General features: G+C 41.5%; 2 protein-coding genes across 5 annotated transcripts in view; one reads left to right on the forward strand and one right to left on the reverse strand.

The window, feature by feature from the left end:
* Positions 1 to 14,633, reverse strand: part of sipa1l2a (signal-induced proliferation-associated 1like 2, genome duplicate a) — an 88,843-nt gene extending 74,210 nt beyond the window's left edge. For 2 of the 4 annotated variants that reach the window (XM_086121875.1, XM_086121871.1), the window contains exon 1: positions 14,472 to 14,633. The gene's annotated coding sequence lies outside the window, so the exon portion shown is untranslated. The remainder of the gene's footprint in view (positions 1 to 14,471) is intronic. The other 2 variants (XM_086121872.1, XM_086121874.1) reach the window with 1 other exon arrangement.
* A 1,043-nt stretch (positions 14,634 to 15,676) lies between these two features.
* On the forward strand, positions 15,677 to 18,175 carry map10 (microtubule associated protein 10). Its single transcript, XM_086122506.1, has one exon. It carries the CDS (start codon positions 15,798 to 15,800, stop codon positions 18,054 to 18,056), a length of 2,259 nt encoding a protein of 752 aa, XP_085978632.1. The 5' UTR covers positions 15,677 to 15,797; the 3' UTR covers positions 18,057 to 18,175.
* The last annotated feature ends 732 nt before the right edge of the window (positions 18,176 to 18,907 follow it).

The raw sequence follows: 18,907 nt of genomic DNA on the forward strand, positions 1-18,907 counted from the left end.
GTCACCAAAACAAACTTTGATCAATCGTGAATTAGCAGACAGCAATCCTTACTGACATTTGAACAGCATCGATGATATGCTTCATCGGTAAAGATGATTACATACCCATCCATCCATTTTCCGATCCGCTTTATCCTCACAAGGGTCACGGGGGGTGCTGGAGCCTATCCCAGATGTCTTCGGGCAGTAGGCGGGGTACAGCCTGAACAGGTTGCGAGCTAATCGCAGGGCACACATAGACAAACAACCATTCGCGCTTACAATCACACCTAGGAATAATTTAGAGCGTCCAATGAACCAACAATGCATGGTTTTGGAATGTGGGAGGAAAGCCGGAGAAACACACAAACGCCAAAGAAGAAAGCCGGTTGCTAGATAGATTCGGGTTGACACTCTGTAGACGTGTATGGAGCCGAAAATAGAGGCTAAAGGAAGATAGTGTAGAACTGATAAATGGAGAATGGAGAACCGGTCAGTACCAGCACGAAATCTGTGAAACTGCCACAAATGTGTCTGGACTGAGACCGACATGAGGGGACAAACTTACTTCCGTAAACACACCGTACTACATAACGTCGTGTGTTGTGTCCATGCGTGACACTTCACGGGTGCATTGCATTCACATTAGATGATGTTTTGTAACGTGAACGACTACATTAAAAGATCAGACTTGACGAAAGAATCTGAATTCTACGTCATATCGTGCAAAGAGAACATAGTCTTGGACTTGAGTCAACTAGAGTCACTGTTTTAACAACTTGTGATTTTACATCTAAAACACTTGAGGCTTTGACCTGGACTTGGGATTTAAAGACTCTGGTCTTGAATTAAGACATGATGACATGAAAGAATTTATTGCTCATTATATATGTTCTGTTGAGAGATAAAATAAAATAAATTAGTTACGGGAGGTATGCGAGTGCACGCTTGTAATGGGACTGTAATTATTGGAACATTCACCTGCCAGTCTGGAAATTGCACTGTCGTGATTACAAATTCCTTCCTTGCTTTGGCAAAGTACTCCCTCTCATACACTGAAAAATAAATGGTATGTTGAATTGACTCCATTTTATTTCATCAGGTGGTTGCACACAATAAAATCATCTAGATCAAGATCCTTTTTTAAGTAGACTATACATCTAAAAGTGCACTTGGAGACGTATGAACCACAGTGCCATTATCAGGGGCATTGAGCACATGTACTGTCCAGAGCTCACCAATAATGACTGAAGGGCTAAATGGAGATAGGGAAGAGTGGATGGAAGGAAATGGCCAGAGTTATTTCCATTCCCCCGGACTGTTTATGGAAACATTATGGGAGTGAGCCTCGATTCTCATGGAGGGGGATAACGATTTGGCAAGTGAGTAAGAAGCAGAAGTAAGTAAAGAAGAGTGTGGGTGAAAAAGGAAGGAGTGGCTAAAGAAATACTCCTTTGAGCAGTTTTCTCTTGAAAAGACCATGCTCTGTGTGTGTCCTGCATTGTTGAGCTCTCCTTCTGGCAAAGGCCACAAAAGCCTCCATTTATCTCCGCCGAGAGCATCCAGCCTTATTGAAAAAAGGGCCGTGAATGGCGAGCAACCATTACATATGCCAAGGTGACATGGCTTTTCCCTTGTTAACACTTAAATATAGCATCCAGAGTCCACACAACACAGTCCTCATCGCCGTGAGGGATTACTCTGCTGACATACCGGCAAAAAGAAGTAGTACATCTGTTCCCGAGATATTTGCATTTCTTTGGTGGAGATCACAATGCACCACTTGACTCGATGGCAAGCGAACATTCTCAGTCAGGCGTGAGAAACCCACCCCATCAATGAGGCCTTTTCCCACACTTCGGTTTCTTTAGCCGGTGTTAACAGCACAGCGCAAGGAGCAGCTTGCACAGAACGCAATCTGTCAGTCTTGAGACAGACTGGCCCAGTTTGCCATGATTGGCTCTCATCAATTCCTATTTACTCTCTGTTCTCTAGTGGCAGAATGGGGACCAAGTACCATTTTAGGACATCGCAATGTGCGCTATTCAGCAATCTGCAGCTCTAATTGCAGAGTGTGAGGAATTCTCTACATCTCGAGCAATGAGGCCCAACAGCTGCAGCTGGCATGGCATGCGGTGGGTGTGTTAAAGTGAGGTTTGGCTTCTGAAAGGGTGTCAAAGACTAATCCCCCACTGGGAGCCACCCACACCTACGCATAAGTACACACCAAAGGCTCTCAAGCGATCGCACCAACAAGTTCCGAATTACAATGTGCATCGGACCAACAACAACCTACTGTACAGTATATTCCAGATTCTTTGAAGGGGAAATTCAGCTTTCACACCTTTTCCATGTCCTGCACCTCTCGAAAATGTTCAATATGCTTTCACACCACTGACAAAAGTAGAACTTTGCGTCATGAGTCTTGATGATGGGCCAATCCAAGTTAGTGCACCACCTAATATGTTAGCTGTAACTGTCTAACTCGATTATTTGTCAGTCAGATTTTTGCAGGAAATGACTTGTCCATAGTCCAGTGCAGATGTTGGAAAAAAAAACAGATCAATGACATAAGATGAGTGAGGCAGTTATGTTATTCGGTGACGATATGCAAACAGGACCCCATTAATGTGCATTGTACCTCCAGACTACACACTAATCACACTAGACACCAGTCAAGAAAAATACTATACTATAGAATTTACTTTCCTTGGACTAACTCATAACTAACTGATTTGTTTTTTATGGAGTGGCACATTCCATGTGAATGTTCTGAACTCCTACTTCACTGACAGTGCCCTGTTGTGTCGGATTATTTCCCCAATGATGGTATCAAAGTGAGGGTCAATGGAGATGCAACTCAAATTCCTATAACTCATGTCATGTTCTTCTACAGATCACAAACTAATTGAAATCGATTTAAACAGCACCTCTGCTGGCTGTAGCAAAGTGCTGTATTCTGTTTTTCACCAATTGTCAACAATGCTCACAGAATTCGAGTACAGTACCTTATTATGTTCTCTCCACTTGCCTTTGGAAGTTTGGAAACACATTATTGACCCGAGTAAAATAAATGAGTTCAACAACTGTATGTACATTTGTGTGGATTTGTATCTTGAGAAGCAGCTATTACTGGAGAAATCGACAGCTAGACAAGACCACAAACCCATAAAAAGTGCATCGGAGAGGAAGTCATGTGAATGTGCTTGTTCTTTTTTTTTTCCCCGGTCAACACAATGCACGTCCCCATCCTCCTCTTCCTGAAAGTTTAAATGGGTAAAGTGTCTCGAGAGATAAGTGCAGATGGATTCAATCTGTCCACAAAAAGCCAAGTGCAATGATGTGAGCTGACGTGAGGGCCCCCCCCCAAGTGATTGAGTGACCTCTAACCTTGAGAACTGACCAAAACCACCGATCTGATGAGGATAATATGTGAGCTCGGGAGGGAAGCAATATAAATTGAGGATATATAAAAAATAAAAAAAACAGGGTTTAGGGGGCGGGGGGCGACCCCCCCCCCCCCCCCCTGGAACAGTTGTGAAAGGCATGGCTCTATTCCATCCAAACGTCTCTTTTCACAAGACACCTCCCTACAGTAGGGTTCGTCAGTCTTGTTTCCCCAAGGAGACCTCACTCGTGGAAAATTCATGCAGTTAAGAATTGTGTTTGATGGGCAGTCTGGGATCATTGAGTGGACGTGACCTTGCACGAGAAAAAGATGAAAAGAGGGGCCCTAATTATTTCTTTTATTTGTTTAACAAAAGCATTCCTAAGAAGCACTCCTTTCTTTCTTTGGAAAAAAATGTAGCACGTACAAAAGACATTGGACGCAGGTCAGCTGCCTCTCCCGGTTATCAGCAAAATTAACATTGAAACATTTGTGTGTTTGCTGAATACGTCAAGGGTTATAATATTTGTCAAGAACTTAGTTGACATGGGCAATATTTGCCATCACATTCAACCCAACCAGCACAATATTTGGATCATTTGAACAATGAAGTGATATCCAATACAAAAGATGTATCCCATATTCTGCCATTAGAAAGGTAATGTTTTGATTCACTGTCAGAAAAGTACGCATCGAACAATATGTTTATTACTGTGGTTGTAGTTTTGCAGTGTTGTGGAATTGTACTTCCTGTCTGTGTCCTATATGTTGTGTTGTGTTATTTTTGACTTCAAAATGGCGCCGCGAGAGTGGCTGGCTTTCCAGCAGCTCCTATATTTTGTTGTTCTACTTCTTCCTTTCATAACTTTGCTGCTGTGAATTGGGAATTTCTCCATTGCTAGACTAATAAAGGTTTTCTTATTATAATGAAATCCGAGTCTGTTATCTCAATCAGTCACACGAGAGCTAAAAAGAAACACTTAAAACACTACTTCAAACACCAGTAGTGACATCATTAAACATTTTGTTCAATAAATCCCTCTCTTTCACTTTCTAAATATTTGATACAGTCCTTTATTGAATATCATTGGATTGTGCAGGGCATTATAATGTTGTGAATGGTGCATGCATTTTTTTCAATTCCACACTGCAACTTTATAGTTATATATTATCCATAAGAATGTGAAAAGTACCACAAATGAAAACTAAACCAAGTAAAGACATTCCTGATGCAAATGTCTACAGGATCTTATTTTTCTGAGTTTTTGAAATAGTTGCAAAACAATTGTTCATGAGCGTTTTCTGTTTTGTTTTGTTTTTTTAACAAGGACATGTTTTTGATTTTGAATCAACAACAAAACACACAGAAAACATATACACGACATTGCAGCCATTCATGCAGTCAAGAAAGGCATTTTCCGGGGCTCGGTTTGAACCTTGCCCACGGAGAAGCTCACAGTGCCTTTCAATGTCAATTAAACATAATGACAGGAAATAATTAACAAAGACTCAAGCTTCTCTTTACACCCTGCCCTCATCCAAAGTCCAAAGTCTCCAGCACTTTGCACAAATGAACATCCATTGTGTGTGAGCTGCTGACAATCAGATTGTTTACGTGCACCTGATGAACGTCACATATTTAGAAATATTTTCAGTGAGTAATTTAGGAGTTTGCGCTTTAGTGTGTTTGAAGAGTCTGCGACAGTGTCAGCACAATCGAGAAAAAAAAATCCATCATCTTACTTTGACCTCTGATGTTTGCATGCTGTGCTCAAATGCAGATCCCAAGACTTTGTCAGCTTGATGTGGTTATACAGCTGCTCCTGTGGTCCTTTTCAAAGCACCTGGCTGAGCATGCGGCATTGTGAACTGCATGTGGCCTTTCAGTCCTGTTTACATTGCAGCGAGGTTCCACTGGCAACCAGTTTTAAAAAACGCCTGGGCACGGAACACACAGAAGCTATAGTATTGTAATGAGTGGTTGGAATGAATAAAATACTCTACCCTCAGTAGCTCTTTGATCAAACTAGCTCCCATCGTATTGTTGGTGACAGTTCCCCGGAATGCATTGATGCTCCTTTCAAGCCAAGTTCAACATTTAAAAAGTAGCATTTGATGTCAGATGTGTTGCCCCCCTGGATCTGCATCCAACCGGGTTCCCACCCACTGGGGCAAACATCCAAATATCCACACCAGGTTTGAATACACCTTAGTAGAGGGGAAGCAGAGAACAGTTGTTGTTGACCAAACTGACAGAAACTGGAGGTGTGTTTGTGTGTGTGTGTGGAGGGTGGTAAAACCATCCCACTGTCACTCCAAATCATGCTCGTCCATCCACAGTCATAAAGTTCCTGCTCGTCAAAATCGTGTGGCAAAGTGGGATAAAAAAGAAATGAGTGACATGGAATATACTGCTCAAGCATTGAATTAGCACCGCTTGGCTGAGTCGATGCCTCTCAAACATATGCTGCTGTAGCCTCACATGCAAAGAGAGGGACAGGACGACTGCCAGTGTCAGCTCAACTCCTCCACTTTTAGCCTTTCCTTCCACGTTTTTTTTAAAATAAGTCTCGGGTGCATACATGCGACTCGTGCTCCTTTGCTAACAACAAAACATATTCATAGGCCAATGCCATTAGTCCTAAGTCAAGTACAGCCATTTTCCTGTTTCAATACTAAGCTACTAATGTGCTGGTTTCACGGTGCGTGCAGTGGTGTGCCGTCAGGGCCTTAAAGGCCTTCTCTGCAGGCCTGAACATTATCAAAATCGCTGAGTTGCATTTAAGATCTTGTAGAAATTTGTCAAAATATTGTATGAATTGATTTCCAACAGTCTTTTGTCTTTATTCAATTTCGTGTGTCTTGGCAGCGCAGCTCAAAGTCGTTTGTGGGTTGCTGTATTGTTATCTTTGTCGTCCAATCAGACTTCAGCTTCTATGTGTTGCTCTATCACCCCATACAATTGAAACAACACTAATTTGTATTTATTCCTTAAGAATTCAGATTCAGTAAAGGAGAGCCTGCATGAATCCTTCCGAGTAGGTCAGCACTTTTCCGTCCATTGATTGGTTCAGAGTGACTCGTGTGGGATTCATTGCATAAAGCCGGGAGCGGATGACTGTACATGATTGAAAATGATTTTTCAAGGTGGACTTTCCCAAAAAAGAAGAAAAAGAAAACGTGGGCATTGTGAGGATAAATCAGAGAATGCTTGAAGCTAGCTGGCTTGGCGATGGCAAAAGGATGTATTTGTCACTTTCACAGTGACCATATAATCACATACAGTAGCTCTCAACACTGTGACCAGTAAAAGATGGCTGACTTTGCCTACAAATAATATACAACATTGGTGATTTAAAGTTTTTTCTTGGCATGTTGTTAGATAACGATTGTACACTGTTATACTGTGGTGAATAGATTTTGAGTTAAATGTATTGATGTCCCAGTGAAAGACAACATCTCAAAGCCAAAGCCCACGACTGGGTAATGTCAAACTTCAACCACAATGGTGAGGTACAGCACAAATAATGACTAAAAATAACTTTGGAAAATACAGCTTCAGACAATGAAAGAACGTTGTTATGAATTCAGATTCTACCATGCTGTTCAAGTACAGTATAGAATAACAGAATCCATGACTATTACAACAGTGTGACAATGAACATATAAATAACCATTGTGTTGTTTTAGTTCCCTGAAGAAAAACACGTCTTTATAAAACAAAATCCATCACCGTCTGATTTATGGCTCGGTGAAAACAAACAGGAACAACATCCTCTTACCAATGTGTTTCGTCAGTGCTTTTACAAACAACAGGCTACAGACCATAAGCAGACCGCTAATATGTCACATGTCGGGCAGCTGGCAACATAAAAGGACCAAACGAAAAAAACCAGACACTTTCTCACAATTGATAAAGGGCTGTTCAGGGAGAAAATTCCTTCCTGTGACAAAAAAAGTTTTCCACATTCCCAACAGTGTTGCACACAAAGCAGAACAGCACAACACAAAAACTTTCAAAAAAAATAACAGCAGTACTGTTCAACTGCAGCCCACTTCATAAAGGTGCACACTTATAACGGGTCACCTACATCGGGGATTGAATTTCCACGTAAAATATATTTTGGTTCTATTTACTGTACTTTGACGTTCATATAATGGATGCACTCACTGGTGGTGTTGAGTGAAGATGTCTATGCCAGCAATATCCAAATACACGGACATGCACTACGGCTGACCGCTTCATGGCACATCGGTCATGGCTTTGCTCCATTGGACTTGCTAATCAGCCTCCATCAAAAAAAAAGCATTTTTTACACTTTATAAGTCGTCCGATGGCCATTTACCCCTTTCCGTTTGAAGCAAAAGGCTACCGACTGATGTTGAGGATTCAAAGGTGTAAAGATGATAAAATACTCAATCACATAAGTCTTGACATAAACACATAAACCTTGAAATAAACCAATTCATTAATTTATTAAAAACTGTAATTTGAATAAATATCACTGGATTCACCCTTTTATTTTGAAAATCAAAATACAATTGACAGCCCTATGACATGTTTTCTTTGCATGTATAGTATAGTATATGAAAACATTCATTCATTCATTTTGCGATCCGCTTTATCCTCACATGGTCGCGGGGGGTGCTGGAGCCTATCACAGCCGTCTTCGGGCAGTAGGCTGGGGACACCCTGAACCAGTTGCCAGGCAATCGCAGGGCACACAGAGACGAACAGCCATCCATGCTCACACTCACACCTAGGGAAATTTTTGAATGTTTAATCAGCCTGGCATGCATGTTTTTGGAATGTGGGAGGAAACCGGAGTACCTGGAGAAAACCCGCGCAGGCCCGGGGAGAACATGCAAACTCCACACTAGGAGGCCGGAGCGGGGATTGAACCCAAGAACTCTGCACTGTGAGGTCGATGCGCTAACCAATAGATCACCGGACCGCACACATAAATATATTTTTTTTTACATACACATTTTTGCCTCCTTCTTTGCAGGCACATGTTGGTAGCCTGTCTTTCATTGGTTTTTACTTCCAATGTGTTTTACAGTAGAAAACAGACATAGCACCATAACATTTGGCTCCAACCATTGCTCTGCATGCCTCACTACCTCCTCTCCCAATGATAACATTAACCGTCTGAAAATAACAGCAGTTTCCAAGTATACCATTGACCGTTTCATCCATACTTGTGAGCTGAAGAGAGAAAGGTTTCCATGACCAAGACTAGGTTGATTGGTATATTGAATGTTCATAGACAGGAACATGTTCACATTGCATTTCATGCCGTTGTCTTGTGTACAATGAGCAGACAGATAAGGCAGAGAGGCATTGGACGTCTTGTCAGCTCCATCACAAAACCCTTTTTCGCAACAGTGGGGAGGAGGTATGCACATCAAATCACCTCTTGTCCCTCGGTGAAGGCTGGCCACATTATCTGAGCCGGTTGAAACACAGACTCATGTTAACCCAAAGATTCATGACTGGTCCTTGGACTCTGCAGCCTCCAGGTTAATGACTAGTCAGGGCTTATTCACTCTATTGTTGTTGCGGAATAGACATAAAGACAAAACATGTTGGGAGGGTCAGCAACTTCCAGCGGCCTTTCCCTCCTCCAACATTCCTGATACGGACATTAATGAGTCCCTAAGGGACGCAGACGTGTAGGTAATTAATCTTGGCAGGACACACTTTCTTCCACGTTCGTAAATCCGTAATGCATAAGTGTGGCATCTTTTGGAGTGACATTGTGAAAATACTGACATGGAATACAAAGAATCCTCAAAAATTCGGACTCGTGGCAATTTAGCCACTGACCCAGTAGATGGCATTTGGTGCTTTTGTTGGTTTTGCAGGACTGCAGAATTAGAAGCTGTTACGGGTTTGTCCAGCAGTAAAGAGGCCCTCAGATGACCTTATGTTCACCTTTGTTTATGATAAGTAATGCGCTTGCCAGCATTATATCATGGTGCCATCTGTTGCATGATTGAGTTTGGATTCAAAATTTTTTTAAAAAGATTGCGCTATAAAAAAAATAAAGATTTGAGCTGATTGCTTTGGCAAGATGGCAAAAAGTAAGAACACAAAGTTGCAAATCGATATGTTGGTCCTTACTGTACATCCTCAAATCGTAGCCTATGCTCAAATAGACTGAGTGTTAATCGCTGGGTGTGTTGCCGACTTGAACAAATAAACTCCTCCCATTAAAGTCCTCATTTTTCTTCTCAGCAAATAAAAAAAAACACTTCAGGCCACCAGTTACCTGAATTTACAGCATCCAAGTTATAAATGTGTCAAGAGCTCTCATGCTTGTCTGCTTCTGTTGCACCGTATCAGCAGGTGCATCTGTATGACGTGACCTGTGGAAACTTAAGTTCCACCCACAACTGCACTTCAATATTGATAGGTAGTGTGAATAAAATGACAAACAAATAGAAACTGTTAATTTGAGACAATTATACATGCCATTCCTATTTAACACGCAAGAAACAATTCTCTGCTGATCAAGCAAAGGGTGACAGGATGTTTAGTTTGCCTCTAACTCAAGCATAAAAGGCCTCCTCTCACATTGACACCTTGTTTTTAAATAGCGATCTAGTACTCTTTCCTGGTATTGTCACTGTGTGAAGAAATACAGTTTTCGTTGTCAGCAGGATCAACTCCAACATGAATGTAGAGCTCTGGCTGTAAACATGAGAAGCCATATTTTTTTTCTCTCTCCTCTGCAGTCATCCCTTGCATGAGCAGGCAGGGATGGCAGGGGGCTCAAACCTTTAACCTCCCCTTTGACGTCGCTTCCCAACGTCTCCTTCGTCTCGCTGAATCCCTACAGTGCATCGCTAGAGGTTGACAGGCTCCTCACCATGGATGGCATGATCACCACTTGACATTTGTCATTATACCATCTGCTACATCAAGCAATACTTTCCCTCTGGCCATTGCGCGGCTTGTGCCTGGAACAGAAATAAGCCTCTGGTTGACTGGCAAAATTTCAACTAGAAGCTTCAATTCAAAGACAGCAGCTAGTTATAAGACACAGCCCAGGTAGCCAGGAATAAGATGTTTACATGACTTCAACATTCGGGTTGAGGGGGAAATTCTGGTTTCTGAAACATTCAGAATAACCCTTTTACATATGTGAGCAGACATAGTTACGTGTAATTAACGTGCAATTAACATTATACATGTGAATTGCGATCAATTATAAACGGCGGCATACGGATAATCTCACAATGCAAATAGATGGCATTTCTGACATTATACCGTCAATAAAACACATTATCTTCATGATTCCTCCTCCCTCCAAAAGCGTTTATCTGTACTTGGTCTGACTTTGGCCATGCTAATTCATTCATTCACCCCTGCTTGTGTATTTTTGGTGAGTTGCGCACCAGACGCACAGACTTATATACTCACATTTATGTGCGGTTGTATACACACTGGGTAATTGTTGCTGTGGAGACAGAAAATAATGTAAAAATGCTGCAGAGAAATCAATGTGTTCAAGTTAGGCTCGCTTTGTGAGTGGTAACGTAAGATGACATCGCCGGCGTGTACAAGTACAGTGCTTGCTTGAACTCAAAAGATTCTTTACAGATGGGGCTTTCAGAGAACACAAACCAGTGTTCCTTTCAATGGAGGTATTCCGATTGCGTTTATATGAGCAAATATTCGGGTTAGAGAAGGGGTAAATCAGGGTTCTTATTCTGGATTTTAAAACTCTGAGTATGAACATATGCTGTTTTTTGCACATGTTTACATGGCCTTTCAAATATTGCCGATATTCGTTTTTTGAAAGAGTTATTAACTGCATCTCAATGTGGTCAATGAATGATCCAATTCACCGTCACAATAAAAGAAGTAATTCTTTAGCAGGCTTTTGATGACTGTCTTTACCTGAGATTGATCCCTTCTGTTTCTGTAGTACTCTTACAGATTTTGCACTCTGGAATTGAGTTTTGTTCATTGCGTGATAGGGCACCTCAACGGTCTAGTAGCTATCCTCTGGTTCCAAAGGCACAAGTCCCCCCCAGATGAGCTCCTGCCACCCCTAAATTAACTCTTCTTAAAAATCCTCTTTGAGGCTTAACCATATCAGCAGAACCAGATTAACCAACGCTTACTGTACACAAATAAACCAGCATACAATACAATACAATACATGCTGATTTATATAGCGCTTTCACAACAGCGACAGCTGTAACAAAGCGCTTCACAAAACAGTTAACAAAGTAAAATAATAAACACAACACATAACATAAAACACGGACAGTCGTGCAGTCCTAACCACTTTTCCGTCACACGCTTTGTTGTTTGAAGCAGTTTGAGATGAAAGAGGAGAGAATCAAAGTGTCCTTTAACCAGTGGATCAGAGACGTCATGCGCCATATAACGACACACACACTATGTCCCGAAGCGATGCATAATGTATTGCAATTTATACCTGTCACATAAAGTGCTCAAATAGAGACTTAATGCACAAGCTGCTAAACTACACATTTAGAACCATTATACTGATTGACATCCGCACGGGTACATGACAACATTTGATAGTGATATCAGCATGGCCATTTTGTGATGCCATAGTATTGTCAGTCAGCCTTCATCTCAAAGCACAACTATCTCCAAGTGCTGCTTCATATGATAAATTAATGAAGAAAATGATCATCAGTGCGTCTGCCTCACAGTCAAGAGAATTGCCCGTAGGTGTGTGAATGTGAGGGTGCTCTGAGATAGATTGGTGGCCAGTCCAGAGTCCCCGCCACCTCCCACCGAAAGTCAGCTGAGATATGATATGCTCCAGGTCACCCGCGACCCTCATGAGGATATGTAGCATTTGAACATCGGTGGATGGATAAATGATTATCTGTATTAAAAGTCTGATTTCTAAAGAGCCACAGCACATTTTTCTAGTTTTGCAGAGTGTAAAACATCCACATTGTTTCACATGCTGACTCCAGGTGGAACACAAAGCCAGTACATAGCACAACACAACCCAATGACAGCATCTGTTTTCCTTGACAGTGATAACTGGGCTTTAAATCTTCCATAATTCCAGACTGCAATATAAACAAAAGCTGACAAAAAGATGAGGAGAACGTCTGGCTCTCACTACAGGAGCAGGGAGCATGTGATCAGCGGCTCCTGGTTGGTTGGTTTTTAAATCAACAAGATTTGGTTGGGGAGGCCCTATTGTGACTCTCTGCCAGCCAGCCGGTCTGTTGGCCACGAACAGGCTAAGGTTCCTGATCCTCATCACGTGTGCAGGGTGCAGGAGAATTTTGAGGGGGGTGGGGCGTTATGTTACACCAATATACCTCAATAGAGCTTTATTTAAAAAACATGATGAGTCAGCACAGCAGCAGGGGAAAACAAACTAACAAAGGGAGTACAGGACCAAGCTTAGGTGCCAGGTGCTTCAGGAAGTGTGGTTTCACAAGAAGACATACCTGTCAGGTACTTTCCAACAACAAAACCCTCCCTAAACAGTTCTGCGTTATGGTAACATCTTAATAGGGAAATAGTGTGTCTCAAACCCACAAGCAGTGTAACACTAGAGGGGCGTTTCCAACGCCTAAGGCCGCACCCAGTCCTAAACAGCCCTACAATGATAACTTGAAATGTCCCGGAGGCATGTCACAGAAAGCCGTCTCTCTGCCGAACCTGACAGGTGTCTTATTGTTCACCTGAGCACACATTTTGCACATAACTTCTTTTTCTTTTTAAGGCATATCTATCTGCTTCAATTATCAATTTCTGTTTATTCATGCAGAAGGTGTTTTTAGAAATAGATATGAACACAATTCCACTTCAAGGCCTTGTTCTTCCCGCTATTGGAACATATCTTAAATCAAACTGAAAAGACTACACCCCATGCTGACTGTACAACGGCATCTCAAAGGTAGCGCGTGTGTGCTTGTGGCAGTCAGTTAAGGCAGTTTTTTTTATCCTCCAAAAGTGTATAAAATGTAGGCATTCCAAGACAAACGTTCAAGTAAAATTGCACATGAGCGTATGCAAGAACCCCAACTCATTAGTAAGGCCATGTAATATATTGGAGATGTCTGAGGTAAACAACCAAAATAATACTTATTAGACATCAAACTATGACATGCATCGTGCTTTAATGAAAGCAGTAAGTAGGAAACAAGGAAAAATATGCTTGTTTGCCTGAAGAGCTGAGATGGAGACTGCTAAACCAGAGAGAGATAAATCAGAAAACATTAAATTATGCAACGATAATTTGCATTTCAACTTCAGTTTACTGTTTGAAGATCTTTATTAGGAATTTAGATCTTGTAGAGCTTTCATTTCTTCGAGGAAGACATCATCGAGTATGGTTGATTGAACACAAACATGACTGGACTTGTTGAGTTTCTCGGGGGACAGAGGGCACAGAGCCATTCAGCAATGAGACATGCATTGTGCACGGGCAATTGACAGATTATATTCATGGGCGAATCAACTTGATGATGGTTCCTTGACAGACAATACTGGCTATACTCCAAAGTAAAGAAAGGGAAACACAGCCCAGCCCAAGTTAACTTTTACGGAATAACTAAAAAAACATGATTTAACTGTCAAATTGTCTTTCAATAGTGGGAGTTTAAAGGCTGGAATAACAAACGGGCAATGAAATCTTTGTCGCCCTCTAACGTTTAAAGCAAGAACTGACTCCACGAAACAAACCCCATTCACAAATATTTCAAGGCACATCTATTTGTTTCTTTTTTTTTCTCTTCCAAGGAGTAAAACATTCTTTCCCGGCACCACCAACAACTATGCTAAATATGATTTCAATGTAACATTATTTGTCAGAATAACTATATTCTGTACATGAAATACAGGGGAAACATTTTATTTCTAGGCAGAAATTTGTGCAAGAGATACAAACCATTCATTTGACAATTAAAACGCCGAAAAGTCCATTTGGCTACAATTCCCGCACTAAAAGGTTGAGTTTCTCTACCGTTTCGATCTCGCAAGCACTCCACACTTTTCAGCTGCATCACCACTTTCTCCGTGTATAGTATATGAACCATATATGCTCAGAACGTGATCCATTTAAAGGGGGAAACCTCCTTGTCTTACCTTACATCGAGAACGTCACCAGATCACCAACAAAGTATCCTTATCGGCCAAGCGCCAAACGAGTTCGTACCTTTCTTTCTCTTACAGCCTGAGCCTCCAGACTGACGCGAGCTCAGACATCCAGCAGCACTTCGCTTGGCGATGACAGCACGCCGGGAGAAAGTCCCCGCCCACCGGCACTCCTGCTGCCCTATGTGTCGGTTGGTGAAGTGGTTTATGTTTTGTGCGTGCGCGCTGACGCCTATTGTGTGCGTGTGCCGAAGCGAAACCAATGTGGACTCGCTTACATATTAATCTCAAGACGGTTGTATTAATGCGTAAACTGACCTAATTATTACCAATACTCCTTAAATTTATTTTCGCCGGCCAGAAATTCTGTTGATCCCACAGTGACACCGTCTGACTAAATAACACCATGAGCGCTTTCAAAATCGGAATAAATATTCACCTAGATAGTGTATATGTGCTGTTAATCATAATGTAACTTTAAAACATTTACATTTTGTTTTTATTTGTAGCATTCCTTCAAATTCCTTTGAAAACAATTAATTCCTCCTCGTAGTCGTAACTACTCAGCAAATTATGGTCCGTTAAACTTCTTTTCTCATTGAGTCCCCACAAATGAATAATCTTGCGACAGTTGTAGTCCGCCTTTGGTCAATTGTAGCGGTTGCTATTTTACTCATGATCTACTATAATTCATTCTCAATGCAAATCACGCATACATTTATAAAATCCTTATTTGTTTTTTGGCAGAACACAAAACATACAATATCACTAGCTTTAAAACATACCCCATTTTGATCATTTAAAATAGTGTGTCATGGCTACAGTATAAACGAGAATAGAGATTTATTAAAATTAGTACACCCCCGTCATCTGTTTGCAGTATTTCATTTTAGTTTCATGTTTTATACGTTTTGCACACTTGTTATTATGTAGTTTTATTAATACCGTTCTGTTTTTTTTTTTTTGCTCAGTTAGTTACGAGGTAGTCGGAAGTCGCCACAATAATAAACATTGTTAAAGTAATATCTAACGCCCTTGATTTATTTTTCTTTGAGGTGGCATATTTATACAACTCACACTGTGGGTAACACCCCTCAGGGAGTATTGACTCTTTTTGTCAACCTTTAGCAACAATTTATTGAAATGTTAGGAATGACCGGATATCCGCGGTGATGAGGTAGCCCAGTGCTTTCTTTCCGGCAGAGAGCATGCAAAACTCCGACGACTTGAACGCTACATTAGCTAGCAGCTAGCGAGTATGCTCACTGGAATCGTCGCTGATTTTATTGTACTGTGTGTTGTATCCACGTCGCTGCTATGATGTCAAAACAACCAGATGGAAACCCGAAACAACAGACTCTCTTTTCATTTGAGCTTTTGGTGGAATATATTTGTATTGACTGTGAAAAGAAAATCTCTGACGAGCTTGCTGTTGGAATACGACTGCTGGACTTCCCAACGCTGCTGATTTATCCCCCTGAACTGAGAGGAGATGATACACTTCAGCACGACAATAACAAGCGATTGGTATATTCGTTTAACAGAGGCAAGTCGTGTTTCTTCGAAATGAATCTAGACTCCCTGCATACGCAACTCACCAACACACCTGTCTATGTTATGATTCTCGATGTGAAAGACGAGATACCGAAATTATTCGGGACGTCCCTCATCTCGTTGGCTTCTATCATGGACAGAATCAGACATGACTCCATGGAACACGATGTTACTAGTTGCTCATCATATGGAGAGAGGGGCTTTGTGCGTGTAAACAACCTTGCAGAGGAGCCGGTTGGAGTCATTTCTCTGAGTTATAAACTGCTATCTGTGGGAGTCAGCCTACCGCTTCGTGTGACGAAAAAGATCCCGATTTCCAGAGAACAGTGTCCTCAAGAAGGCATCATAAAGAAGAGAGCAAATAAAATAAACAATTCTGACTGTATGAGATTCCAGTTGCCCACGCAGGACAGTTCTGATGATGGTGGAGTTGATATGGATAAACATGCTGCATCCACTCAGACTGAACGTGTCCCAATAAGTCACATTCTTCACACAGTCCAAGAACAGAGGAGTTTTGAGGAGGACCTAACTGTGTTTTGTCCCCCATGTCTTTACTATTGCAATTCTGGCAAGGAAAAACATAACACCCAAGAAAATGAGTACAAGTTAGTTGAACCTGACTCAACAGTGCTAACGCAAAAAGACACATTCTCTGAAAATGAAAATTCCTTAGAGATGGACCTGTTATTGCAAAATACACCTAAAACATCAGAAAGTGTGGTTCCAAAAGTACTTGAGGAAGCTCTGAGACCGCTGCCTCTCCTTAATGCTCTTTTTTTTGAACTGTCACAGTTAAATGTCCATAACCTGCACCAGCAGTCTGTGTTGAATCATCCAGACTTGGATTGGATTAATAAAAGAGATTCTCTTGGAGCTTCAGATGGACAAGTGATCACACCAAAAACAAGGCCAGTGCAAGAAAGCAAGGTGGACCACAGTCTTCATTCAAAGCATTTACATTGCCCGGGAATAGTTTCTCCCAAAAATATGAATGCTGAACATGAAGGACCACTGCAAAAGAAGCAAAGTGATAACTTATTTGAGAGTAAAGAACACAGGAAAAAGCTAGTGTACAAAACTACAAAAACGTACAATTTAAGGCGGCAGAAAAACTGCACAGCGGTGAAGCATCGTGACTGTATGGCATCACACACAGCCAATGAAACACAGTCAAGTACAAGTAAAGGGAAGAAATCAGCTAAGCGTAATGGTTTTATTCCCAAAGAAAATATGAAAAAGACACAAAACATGCAAGTTGTCACTGCAGTGCAGGGTACACCAAAGGTAAAACATGATGATGGATCGAAGTTGGAAAATCCGGAGCAAGACAGAATAACTGCATCCATCTCCCCCCCTCGTGTCAATGATGATGATGATGATGCCACAATCAACAAGCTTCCCGAAATGATCCTGACATGGACTAAATCAAAGAACCAAGATGTTAAACTGGGCTCTTGTAAAAGTAGTAGACATAGTAGCCGCAGGTCTTTACTGTCAGACACCGACAAAGAAGAGGACTACGCAGATGACTTTAACAGTTTTGAGGCCAGTGATGCAGACACAACCACTAGTCCCAAACCTGCCCAATCCAAGCCTCATTTTCCCCATGGATTCCACACTTCAGATTTGGACTCTGAACCCTTTAAGGAGAAACCCCTCCTCCCCTCACCAATGAGAGGTCACAGCCCCGTACAGCGGGTATTGAGAGGCACACACCTCATCCAGCCTCGAACAAGAGACTCTGCACTCAGCTGCTCTTCTGATGAGAATGGAGCGGCCTCTGTGCAAATGCGATGCACCAAGAAACAGGCAAATGATGACAGTTCTGAAGCTACGTCAGCAAGGGGCCAAAAAAGTGAGAACAGCAGCCTCGTTTGGCGAGGTTCTTCAGATTCTATATGCTGTGACCCACTGGAGGCTGAAGAACTGAAAGACGACCTTGGATCTTTGGACTTCAGAAAAGAGTATCAACATATATCTGAGCTTGTGGCCTTCAAACTTCCCGGTTACACACTGTAAACACAATGTCTCTACTACATATATGGACACAGGGCTAATGGGCTTCTAGGATTGCACGTAGTATTGATTACACATGATGTGTACATTTGTATTTGAAATAAAGACAATGTAGAAAAAGGCTCAATTTCTTCAAATATTTTTCAGGTGGGCTCACTTTGACCTCTAAACACATACCCAACTGTTCAATGGTACTGTGCTTTTTGTACAACCTGTTGTTCTTGGAGGCCCACTGCACCTACAGCAACACGGCTGAAAACAACTGAACTGTCTCACAGTGTGCGGGGTTGACCACTAATGAGTGGCCGGCAGTCTGTCACTTCTTTTGCTGCGATTAAAAAAAAAAAAGAAGACATTTGTGTTTGAAATTTGAAGCCTTGCAATGGCAAGGTAATGTTGAGTAAATGTTACGGGTCATCTTGGTGTCATTATGTCAAAATGTGAACAGCATAATGAAGAAGACTTTAAAAACTTTGTACCATTTTTAGTTCAACCAGTTGGCATATTCATGGATCAAGTGTGTTTTGGTCACCTCTTTATTGGAGAAGTGTGTTATGCAAGTAAAGAAACACTGGAGGGTTGGACGTGTAGCCCACATTCAGAAGTTCAGAGGAGGTTGAATAAAGTTCTCCTGCAAAAGTTAGGGTCAATTTTAGGGTGATCCTAAATTTTACCGTAAGCCGAATTTGATCCTAAATTTGACCTTAAACCGGATATTCCTAACATTTTGTTAGTCGTGTAAAATGGTGATTACATCCCATAAAATAATGCACAGCAGTGAATGCTCTCAGATGAAGTTTAGTTAATTACTGCTTTTGGCATACAGTCCAATCTGTAAAATCCATATTTAATTT

The sequence above is a fragment of the Hippocampus guttulatus genome, chromosome 10 (genome assembly GCF_054856545.1).
Source record: "Hippocampus guttulatus isolate MCC_2025c chromosome 10, RoL_Hgut_1.0, whole genome shotgun sequence".
Taxonomy (NCBI): domain Eukaryota; kingdom Metazoa; phylum Chordata; class Actinopteri; order Syngnathiformes; family Syngnathidae; genus Hippocampus; species Hippocampus guttulatus.

Excerpts from the sequence above, each read along its gene's own strand:
- map10 (XM_086122506.1), top strand. The coding sequence starts at position 15,798 with ATGATGTCAAAACAACCAGATGGAAACCCGAAACAACAGACTCTCTTT.